Source organism: Tenrec ecaudatus, chromosome 9, assembly GCF_050624435.1.
Source record: "Tenrec ecaudatus isolate mTenEca1 chromosome 9, mTenEca1.hap1, whole genome shotgun sequence".
Lineage (NCBI taxonomy): Eukaryota > Metazoa > Chordata > Mammalia > Afrosoricida > Tenrecidae > Tenrec > Tenrec ecaudatus.
The window spans coordinates 135,728,174-135,740,326 of record NC_134538.1 but is presented as its reverse complement, the minus strand read 5'-3'; the positions used below and the strand labels follow the sequence as shown (position 1 = coordinate 135,740,326).

Sequence of the window (12,153 nt, the reverse complement as noted above, 5' to 3'; positions counted from 1 at the left end):
GACAGCGCCGGCACAACACACATGCGGGGCAGTGACGTGCGTGCCCCTCACTTACATACTGCGCTTGCTTGTGTTCCGCAGACTTGTCCTCCGTGGCCCCCACCGACGTGGTGGTGCTTCTGTCGCCGCCAGGGGCAGAGGACCGGTCGGGGCCTTGGGCGTCCATCTCTTGGGGAAGTTTGACATCTCCCACCCCGAGAGCCTCGTTCTTGTATTTCTTCACAAACTGCTCCATCTCCTTCACCTCTTTGGGAGTCAACTCGTGGCACTTGGAAGGGTCCTGATCATGAGCAGGTAGCTGCTTTGCCAGCTGCTTCTTCCGGTACTGTGCCCCTTCGGAGCCGGCCACGGGCTGCTTCTCCTTAGGCAGCATCTGCATGTACTGCCGGGCCTGGACCACGGTAGACCCATTGGACAGCAGACAGCACAAGGGTTTGTTTGATTGTTTTTTAAAACACACATCAGTACCATGTTACTTATAACGAAGGCGGGTTTGATTTTGTTCTGTTGGTGACAATTACTCCTCATAATATAAACATCTTGAAATGTCAGCACATTCAAACACGACACAGGTCAAAACAAGCATCATAGAAAATGAAAGTTTTTTTTTGATAGATTTAAAAAACCATGTGGGTTACACTTGTGTATTTTCCCTAAATGTGCAAATATGTAATTGCAAGACAAGACATGTTTTCCTAGGCAGGACTGTTTAGAAGGGCTTTGAAACTCAGTCACATTTTCAGCATCATAAAAACATACACTAATTGATTTGACATCACGAGATCCACTTTAGTGGTTTCATTAGCTGCCTACGGGGTCTCAAGAGGCCCGACTCCGTTGTTAAAGCTGTGGGAGGGACTGTCTTTACGTCCTACAGGGTACAACAAACACAGCGCTAAACTTGATTTTTCCATATTCGATAATGATGGAAATTATATTCTTTAGACATGCTTTACCATCTTACTGAGATAAATTTTCTCAAAAGTGACCATGAAAATTTGCTAGATTTCTGCACAACATTAGTTTTCCACTACTATTGAGAATGCCAATCGAAGCCCTTAAAGAGGCAGATTGTCCAGAAGATGCCATAGTTGTGTATGCTTACTCTCAAAAGGCTGTCAGAGAAGTCGAGTCAACAATAGAAACCCCCAAAATAAACAACCTCGGTGGGGGGGGGGGGTGAGTCGGTTAGGTCATTAACAGAACTGTCCTACCTTTAAAAAGCAGACCTCCTCGGTTTACTTACCAGCGCTTGGTTCTGGACAGGAGGCGCCCACTCGTAGGTGACTGTGTTGATGGAGACATTCTTCTTGGCAGCAACGGGATTGGTCAGGATCATAACGTTGCGTTTGTACATAGGAATCCCATCCGACTTGAGCTTGGCGATCAAGGTGGTGTACTTGGTGTCTTCAAAAAGTCTCCCCACTTTCCGGTCCTCTTCATTGCTCAGGAGGACATCGTGTTCTTCTTGGCCACACTTGCAGTTGCGACATATTTTTCTAGAATTTTAAAGATAGGTAGGTAATGATTAACTGTACCAAATCAATGATAATTAAGTCTGTTCATATTTTTATAGTGAATGGAATACTTTTTACACCTGTTCTGAATAATGGTGTGCATAAGCAAGTCTTTCTGGGATATTGAATAACTATTCAGAGGCTTAAGGAGGAAGGCAAAAACGTACATGACTTTTTATGAGTTTTGGAAAGTTAGGCTGTGATTTAAAAGTATGTATGAGAGGGCAAGTGTCTGAAGGGATTACTTGACACCCCCACTCTCTCTCCCACAAAACATAAGCAAACACTATGACACATTGTGTATTTCACATTGTGTTTATTAAAGGCTAACACTGCATGGTCATTACCCAAGTTTGTTTGCTTGATTGATTGTTTTAAGTGAGAGAGAGAAGGATAAAGTTTCTCACACACTAAAAATCTACCCTGTTTCCCTGAAAGCAAGACATCCCCGAAAATAAGACCTACTTAGTTTTGCCTTTTGCTGAGATATAAGGCACCCCCCGAAAATAAGGCCTCCCCAAAGCTACCGTAACTCTGGACCGTAGCGGTGCAGCTCACTGCTGACCGCAGCAGACAGGGAGTGCGAGGTCTCTATTAATAAAACAATAAATGTGTACCGTATTCTTCATGGAAAAATAAGACCCCCTGAATGTAAGACCTAGCGCATCTTTGGGAGCAAAAATTAATATGAGACAATGTCTTAAGTTTGGGGAAACAGGGTACGTGTACATTTATAGCTTTCCTCGTTTGTTCCTTTCTTCTTTCTTCCCTCCCCTTCCATTCTTTTGCTTTTCAAACACTCACTGACCGCCTATCATTGCTCTGTTATTCAAGAGGCAGGTAAAAGTTGCTGTCCTCACAGTCTCACTGCTCAAGGGCACCCCCTCATCCCCAAATGAGACTATACAGGAAGGAAACAACCCTTATGTAAATATGAAATTTTTAAAGAATGAAAGAAAACCAGGACTCACTGGAATACATAAAATGAGTAAACGGCAAATATCAACAAAGAAAGTATTGGCAAAACACAAAACTGAGAGATGTCAAGAATATTACGTATGGAGGAACTGATTAGCTCAACAGAAAAATAACTTCCAGGCTCAAACCTGCATTTCCCAGAAGATAAACACATGCGGACACACATCACAGGAAAGCACCTGCATTTCCCAGAAGATAAACACATGCGGACACACATCACAGGAAAGCACCTGAGATGCCATAGGAATTAGCCAAGAGCACACAAAAACCACAACGAGAGGCCATGTTACATCTCAGAGTTTGGGAAAGAACAGTATCAAATATTTGTAAGGAAGCAGATTTGCTGAGAACAGGCACATGTTTGCATAGTATGAAAACAGATCCAAGATCCTCCCACCTAGCTGGGAGAATAAAGTCTCCCTCTTACAAAAAGACAAAATGAAACCTCAGTAATAAATCTCTTTGCCAAATAACACACTCACTCTCACACAAGCCCCCAACATTTTGTTTGTGTTCTGAATTTTCTGAGGCAAAACAGACACACAAATTGAAAATATTAATCTGGCATTATAGTTTCATAAAAGGGACTATAGGAGAACCTGATCCCCAGGCAATCTACTCTCCTTGACCAGAAATCTATTTGGCGAGTCTCTGGTGAAGAGTTTGTCCACTCCAGTTCAGTGAGAAAAGGTTCTTTCTTCTAGCTGGTGATCCCACACTCCCATCTAGTGGAAAGGCGCACACTAACCTACACCGGCATGTTCTTCATTAGTGTTCTCTGCTTCAAAGACAACACATTATTGATTTACAGAACTCTCATATTGTTTTTGGATCAAGTTTAAAATTACACCTTCCTGAAAGGGAAAGGAAAAGGTAGGTTCTTAAATCTAGCTCAAGATCCTTCTATGCCTGAGAACCATGTCATGTACTCTAATAATTAACATGGGGTTGACATCATAGGAATAAGCAATGTTACAGTGATAGCCATGCTCACTGACTTCCTCTGGAAGTGTTTCCGATCCAATTCTGGACCAGCACCACAAGGAGAGTACAGAAGAGGGTGGGTAATGAGACTTCAGAATTGGAAAAACAAGCAGTAGAGATACAGAAAGTGAAATGAAACATGCACACTAACTGGGAAAGTGCTAAACACAGTAAGTCACCATGCCAACCAGTGATGCAAGGGCCGCCTCCCTGAATCCTTCTTGTCCTCTGACTGGGCCATGGTTGTTGTCAGGATACTGAGGCGAATCCAGTTATCCACACCCATGGCTCCACCTCCCAACTTGCCCGTACTATGCAAGTCACATCAGGCTAAAACAATCAGCCAACCGAAGCTAAAAGTCATATATCTTAGTCATATTATCAGTTTCCTTAAGTCAGAAAAGGAATAAGAAAGACTGAAGAAAAATGGATACATTTAAAGTCTGGGACTGGCGAAGAATACGGAAATGACCCTGGCCTGCCAGAACAACAGACAAATGTGCCCTGGCAAAAGTACAGCCAGAATGTCCTTGGAGGCGAGGATGGCGAGACTTCATCTCACGGACTTTGGACCTGTGATCATCGGGAATGAGAAACCCTGGAGAAGGACATTATGCCTGGTAAAGTGGCAGGGCTGAGACAGAGAAGATGGCCACCGAGGAGGTGGATTTTACGCACAGTGGCTACAGGCACGGGCTCAAACTTGACAGCCACTGTGAGATGGCGGGCGCAGGACAGGTATCTGTTGTGTGTGGGTGGTCTCTGAGGCGGACCTGTCTCGGCAGCACACAGTAACACCAACAACATGGCTGATTTCATCAGTTTTTAAAACGTCATGAATATATTATGAACCGCATTGTAGTCTCACTCCAATGTGACTGATTCGGTAAGAAAGGAACTCGACTGGCGGGTGGAAGGTTCTCTTGGTTAGAGCTGTCAACCCTGGGGCAGCCGGAAGGACATCTTCTCCAGGGTCTCTGTGTTGAGGTTCCATTACTGTGATAGAAAGGGACAGCTATCAACTACTGTGCACAAGAAGCCTAGAGATTCAAGGCTAGGGGCTAAGAGGCACCGGCTCTAGGAATTGGTGCTATTTCCCATGTACTGCCGTTCTCATTGTTAGGATCCCACAAGTTGTTTCCTGGTGTACAAGTGAACGCAACACTGCCCATTCTTGCACATGCTCACAATTGTTGCTGTGGTTGACGTCACTGGAAGCCACTGTGGCACTCTATCTTTTAGAGGTGCTTCTCCTTTTTGCTAAACCTCTGCTGTGCAAAGCATGACGTCCTTGTCTAGAACCTCCTGGTAACAGGTCCACAAAGTACCGGAGAGGAAGTCTTGCCAGTTTAGGGAGCATTCTAACTGTACTTCTTCCAAGACTAATTTGTTTGTTCTTCTGCAATTCCATGGTAGAGAACATATTCTTCACCAATACCAAACTCCAAAGGCATCGATTCCTTTTCTGGTCGTCTTTATTCATGGCCCACTTTTTGTGTCCATATCAAGGGGACTGAACATAATGCGGTTTGGTCCGGGTGCACCTTAGAACTCAGTGCCATACTGGCTTCTCAAGACGTCTTTGGCGGCATTTTCCCCAGTGCAGTGCACTGTCTGATTCCTGACTGCCGCTTTCATGGCAGTTAATGGTAGCTCCAAGCAGCATGAGATGCTTGACTCCTTCAATATTTTCCACATTTACCATGATGATGGATGTTTTTTTAATGTTAAGGGATAATCCATACTGAAGGCTTTAGTTTTTAATCTTCACTTGTAAGTGCTTCAAGTTCTCTTTACTTCAGCAAAAAATAAAAGTTGTGTCATCTATATATAACCCCCAAAGCCAAACTCAACTGCTATCTAGTTGATTACAGTCTATGATTTCTAAGGCCCTGAATCTCTATAGGCACAGATCATCTCATTGCTGATGAGTCGTCCTCCAATCCTGATGCAGCGTTCTTTTCACATAATCCAGCTTCACGGATTATTTTCAGCATGCAGACCGGACACGGTAATAACTCTTTCCTGACATTAAACCATGCTGTAAGCTTTAGTGCTGTTCAAACAACTATCCCTTGGTCTGTGTACAAGTTCTGCATGCGCACAAGTAATTGCTTTGGAATTCCCATTCTTCATGATGTTATTCATACAAGTTTATTATGATCCACAAAAATCAAAGCCTTTGTGCAGTCAATAAAACACAGGTAAATATCTTTCAGGTTTGGTATTCTCTGGTTTCATCTGAGAGTCAGCTGATATCCAAGCAAAAATATTCCTTGTCCTACATCTTCTGACTCTCATTTGAAAATCTGGAAGCTACCTGTTGATGACCTTTAACCAATTACTGTGTTTTTCTGTATCTTTTTTAAAGGTTATAGTGTTTTATATTTAAATCTCCCTCTGGCAGTTACATAATCTGTCAATCAGGCCAGTCAATGAGGTCTCTGTGTGGGCATGGCCTTCTCCTATGGATTCTGGGTACTCCTGTCTTCCTCCCTGGAGGTGGGACACACATTCTCCCTCTGAGACATTCCTGCTGACAAGCCTGATGGCACAAGAGCCCTGGAGCTGGAGGATCCATATGGAGACCCATGCCAGCACTGAGATGCTTCCACCACCACTAGATCCACAAAACATTCCCACCCACTGGCCTCTGATCTTCCTGCACTCGGCGTCAATACATGTGCTGCATTGAGTCTGAAGAGGAATTTACAGACTAGTATCGGACTTATAGGCTGATATCAGACTTACGGACTTGATCTGGACTGGAATGTTTTCTCAATATTCAATTGCTCTTTTATATAAAGCTCTTTCTTACATGCATATGTCAATGTCCATGAATTCCTCTACTAACTAGACTAACACACCCCCATACTTAAAGTGGAAGAATTTTAGAAATACCTCTTTTAAAATAAAATCATTGGGAAGTTATCCGAGAGTTTATTAAACAGAACTCCCCAATGAAGATTTGGGAAAATAAGGAATATTGTTATTTTGGTATCCCAGGAAGTGTCTTAAGAATGAATGCAATAGTTTTGCATTTTAAATTTGAGTCTAAAGTAACACAATCTTCTTAAAAATATGCCCCCAAATTGTTCCCTTTCCAGTCTAAAACTAAACCAAACCAGGACATGAATGACCCCACCTAGTACCTATGTGCCTGTATTCGTAACATTTGTGCAATAATTTCTTAGATGATTCATGGAAAATTTTTGATTATGTAGGAGGACAGGGCTGGCTACTCCCATAAGCATTTACAGTCTTGGAAACTCACAGGAGCAGATCTATCCTGTCCTGTGAGGTTGCCATGGGGTGGCATCAACTCGATGGCAAGAGTGTTGTTTTATTTTGGAATGTAGATTTAAAACAGATATGAGCCACGCTCATTTGACAGTGCTTCCAGAGTATATAAATCCGTTTCCAAATGTACTATTGTTTCCTAAACTGTTTCAGAGAGCAGTTTTCCTCAAACTCTCCGTGGGATGTTAATTAACGTTATGCTAGGGCAGAAGGGGGGAAATTTCAGAATCCCATCGGTTAGGTCTTTTTTTTTTTAAAAAAAAAGACAATTATTTTATTATATAAAGACAGTCTGGGAAGCTCTAATGTGTAAATCCTACAGTATAAAAACGACCATTGCTAATCTGCTACACTAAATGAAAAGACTAGCTTTAGACCAAGGACCAAGTGCAAAAGGCAGGAAGGAATAGGGGGAAAGGAAAAAATATAAGCACAGGGCAAAGGTGGTGTTGCACAGTGGAGTTTACAATATCATGACACAAAACGTGCATAAGTTGAATGGGAAACCAATTTGCTTTGTGAACTTTATATTAAAATGTGTGTAAATTAAAAGGGAGGAACCAAAAAACAACATTGCTGCTCATGGTGACCTTTAGGGCAAAGTAGAAATGCCTCATAGGATTTCCAAGAGTGTGAATCTTTATGGAAGCAGACTGGCACATCTTTCTCCTGAGGAATGGCTGGTGGGTGAGAGCCACTGACCTTTTGGTTCGCAACTGAGTGCTTAACCACTGTCCCACCAGGATGTCTCCTACAGTAAGCAGCTTTCCCAAAATAAATGAACTATGCATCTATTTCATGGGACTTGAGTAGTTTGAGATTTTTCTAAAAGGCTATTTGCAAACAGCTTAATGTCCTAACGCACCCCAAAGAGAAAAACCCACTTCTATCAAGTTGATGTCTACCCATCAAGATTCTATAAAACAGCGGTTCTCAACCTGTGGGTCCCAACTCCTTTGGGGGTGGAACAACCCTTACATAGGGGTCACCTGATTCATAAATGTAGCAAAATTACTGTTATGAAGTAGCAACGGAAATAATTTTATGGTGGGGGGTGTCACCATAACATGAGGAGCTGTATGGGGCACTAGGAAGGTTGAGAACACTGCTATAAACTGTTTCCATCCTCTTAAATCTTAGAAGGCGCAGGCAGCCTCAACTTTCTCCCCAGCAATCAGTTGTGGGTTTGAATCCCTGAACGTGTTAACAGTCCACAGCTTACCTGACAGCCACCAGGGCTGCTTTCAAACCCACCCCACCATCTGCACAACAAATCAACACTGGAAGTTTTACTTCACAGTCACGGAGTTCAATTCAAAAGAAAGAGAACAAAATGGAACAAAAGTACTCCCACAGAGCAACACAGAATTACAATTTCAAGTTAAAGACGCTCACAAAACTACCCTTCTTCCTCCCAAACAGAAATGTTTTCCTGAATCGCTACTTGTAAAAATGGCTTCTCCAAGGCAAGTAGTAGCAAGTGTCGGATCTGACATACTGCCAGCCAGCACTCACTGTGATTTAACGGCCTGGCTGTGGCTCTGCTACAAACCATCATTTCAAAGGACTGGAAGCTGCTCTTTTATAACAGAGATTTACATATATGGACTTACGAGTGGGCCTCTGTTGTAGAATTCAACACAAGAAATAATCCATTTATGGTGGGGAATTTTTAGTTTTCAGCCAGCTCCACATCAACCAGAAATTCTTAGAACAGATAAAGAGTTACATTCACATTAATACTCTTATGGTAAAATACTTTTCGGGCAACTGTTTTGTTGGAGTATTTTACAGATTTACTACAAAAGATGCTATTATTTATATGATCATTGGTTTGTGGTCCTGAAGACATTACCTCCCACATGAAACAGCTGGGGATAAACTCCTGGTAGCTTCCTGCAGAGGCAGGGAAGAGTTTAATGCCTCTCTTCTAGCCGGGCTCAGAAGCCAGGAAACTACCTCTCCCTGTATGGGTCTGATAAGAAGGGAGCGAGCAAGCAAGGTCGCTCCGGCAGTGCCTTGGCTACAAACGAGATACTTCCTGTATGCCTTTCAGTCAGTGCTGTCAGAACAGGTGCCTCCAGCTCTTATATAGCCGTACTTACCATGCGGGAAGCCTCAAGCTGCTCCTGAGACTGGTGGTTCAAACTCACCAGCCACGCTGTGGTGGGAAGAGATGAGCGCGGCTCCCATAAAGACAAAGACGGGGTCTCAGAAGCCCTCTGGAGCACTGCACTGCGTCTTACAGGGCTGCTCCACCCCATGGCGAGAACTGACTCACTGGCAGTGGGTTTGGTGTAAGAAAAGGTTCCAAGGTTTTAATGTGATTTGCCGTAAGGGAAGGTGATTGTGATGGAAGAATGTACTGTGACTAGGGGTTGGTTCAGCTGTTTCCAAGTGAGGGCAGATGCGCATCGCATTAGGAGGTAGTAGGAACTGCCCGTAAGTAGGAGTTCCTCACCACAGGATTTGACGGGACAGAAAATTGGAGGATCGAGCTAGAGTGGCTGAGTGGACTCAGCAGCCTGACCCACTCAGCTTATGGATCTAAGAGCTGAAACTGAAGGGGAAGCTAAGTGACCTGTTGGTGCACTTTATGGAGACTGATCAGACCTACTTTTCAAGTATCTTTGAAAGCGGTGGCCGTAATCCCATTGTGCATATTATAAACCTAAGCTTTAGGAAAGTTAAATAACTTGCCAAAGTCCTCCTTTATAGATGACAAAGCTTGAATTTGAACCCAAAGCGTACCAAAACCTTCCTTAACCACCTGTTTACACAAACTCGGAGTGACTGAACTGCACCCGCACCAGCCTCTCTCCTCTAAAGCACTGCTTTTGCCACAGAGAGGTCTTTGTGGCCTTGGAATGTGGGCACAAATGGTCAGGTTAACTTCCTGTAGTTTGGGGTTTTTTTGATCCATAAAAGGAAAAATTTTTAGTTCTAATTTCTACTCTTAAACTTTCACAAGTCTCAGAATTCATTTTTAACTTCTCAAAATTGTTGGAATACAGATAGCAAATCCAGAAGACAAATACGGGTGAAGGTGCCCAATGCCTACTGAATCAGTGTGTCTGCTAGGCACATGTCTACTTATAGGAGGGTAAGTCAAAAAGTACTGCTCCAAAACCATAGGTATCTGAATCAAACCAACATATCAAAGTGTGAAACTATTGTTTTCAACACAACATACATCTTGCTCTCTAAATTCTGAAGGTGGTATTTCCCATCTCTCTAACCTTTTACTGAAAAAAAAAAAAATCTGTGCTCTTCAATTTATACCACATCAAAACGTCAGCTTGGGCATCCTCAAGGGACTCAATTTTGTGATCTTTTCAAATGTTCTTTGGATTTGGTGGGTGAAAAAGAAATCTGAAGGGCAAGCCCAGAACTTGCAGTTGGATCTGGTAAAGGTTTCCAAGGAATGTCTCTGCAGACAACTTGTGCGACTCTTAATGGGATGAGCAGGTGCACTGTCACGAGGGAAACACTCCTTCAGGGCCTCTTCTTGCCTTTTATCATCAATACAGCTTCCATTTTTCTTAAAATGGTTTCCAGTAAGTCCCTACGGTCATTCTGTGTACTTCACGGAGGTCTATCAAGATTACTCTTTTGGAATGAAAACAGCAACAGTTGTGACCGTTTGAGCTGACCGCTCTGGTCTGATTTTAACTTCCAGCAGTTGTCTGCAGAAGCCATGGTTTTGACTGGACCTGTAGGCTCTACCCAAACAGACTCAGACAGGTGTCTGACTGAGAAAAGTTGCCTGCAGCCATCTACCGATGACATAAACATGTTTAAACGCATTTGGTTTGGCGTAAACCTGAGCATGTATGAACCGAAAACCTAGTAGGAATATATGGCTCTTAACTTACCCCATGTATATAGATAGTAAACATTTATGAAGTATATGTGTGATGTCTTCATTAGTGCTACTTTACATCCCTCAGTTCTAATAGTCATTGCAATGGCTACAGAGAATTCACAGACAAAGTTCACGGTTACAGGGTTAGGGAAGGTAAGCTGTAATGCCAGTGGGAAATGCTCAGGGCTGAGTTGTTATCAGAACAGGTTGCGGAGTTCTTTCAGGTCTGCTAATAAACGCCCAAAAGGGCAAACCACTCCACTGCCAGTCTCAACCGGAAGACATTCAGCTCAAGCCCCACGGGTCAGCACACCAGCTCCCTGTACTCAGTGCCTAGAGGCGCCCTAATCTGCAAGCCAGCCTCCTGCACAGAAGCACTCATCTTTACTTGCTCCGTGGCTCGGGAAGTCCACCACTCTGGCTCCTGGTGCTCTCCTCGTGGTAGAGCCGTCTCCTGGGCCCAGGAGTTTCACTGAGCATGGATCTCGGGTCCGAAAGACACACTCCACTGTTGCTTTTGAGGTCTTTCCTCCTGCTTCTCGACAGGATCATTTTATACCCCGGAGGACAGCACTCCCCCTGAGGGAGGGTGAGCAATGAACAGCTATTTCCTGGCTTTCCTCCCTGCTAGGTGACCATCACTGTCAGGCTGCTGCCTCCTGTTTCAAGAAACCATCTCTGCCTCTTCGGACCCAGGGATGCTAATCCCCACACCTGTACGGGCACCAGCCCGGGGTGCCATGTCATCTCTGGATGTTTTTCGTAAACCCCAATCATGCCTGTGTAGACCCCATAGGAGGAGGATCTTTATAGGCAGAACACATGCAAGAGAACATTTAAGAGAGCATAATTCATCGAGCAATTAGAATGCAGGTGCCTGGAAGGGATGTGAAACACAAGGCCAGGTGTTTCGGTTTAGCATAATAGACCAAAGATTTCCCCTGAAGAATCAAGGTCAGTGGGAAAGCAGTGAAGGTTCTTAAGCTTGGGAATTAAGGAATGGTGTCTGTTTTCTGAAGACCATCCTCTAGTTGTGGGATAAAGAAGTGGAGTGTAGCTCAGTTCACTTTTTCTCATGTGCCTCTGCTAGCCTAAGGGCCCTAGCAAGTCAAGGTCCTGGGCAGAAAGAGGAAGAGCTACAACACAGAACTATGGGCCACCATGTCCATAATAACCACAGCCACTCTGTGCCCTGCACTAGGACTGGGTCTTTGTTGTACTCAAAACAACCAGCCTGGACAATCTTAAAGACTATACTGAGAACTGCCTACACTGGAGGTCAAAGTCTGTGTGTGACTCAGGCCTTCAGGGTTGTCAGAGAATTATCAAGAGGTTAACTCAAGAGAGAAATGCATCTGAGTTCATGTCAGAAAGACAAAACTTCTAAGAAATATATTCACGGGACAGACTGTAAACTGTTGGATTAGAGACTATGTCCAGTGCCCTCATCTCTTATGTCCTTAATCGAGTCTCAGATGATATATCCAGGAGAATAAATTAGTCTATGTG

The 12,153-nt window shown here is 43.6% G+C and overlaps 1 protein-coding gene across 3 annotated transcripts in view; it reads right to left on the bottom strand.

The window, feature by feature from the left end:
• The window catches only part of TES (testin LIM domain protein), a 59,004-nt gene that overhangs the window by 9,060 nt on the left and 37,791 nt on the right, over nt 1-12,153 (bottom strand). For all 3 annotated transcript variants that reach the window (XM_075558581.1, XM_075558582.1, XM_075558580.1), the window contains exons 3-4: nt 1,247-1,499; nt 56-391 (exon numbers count right to left, since the gene is read on the bottom strand). In XM_075558581.1, the coding sequence (XP_075414696.1) occupies nt 56-391; nt 1,247-1,499 (589 nt within the window). The remainder of the gene's footprint in view (nt 1-55; nt 392-1,246; nt 1,500-12,153) is intronic.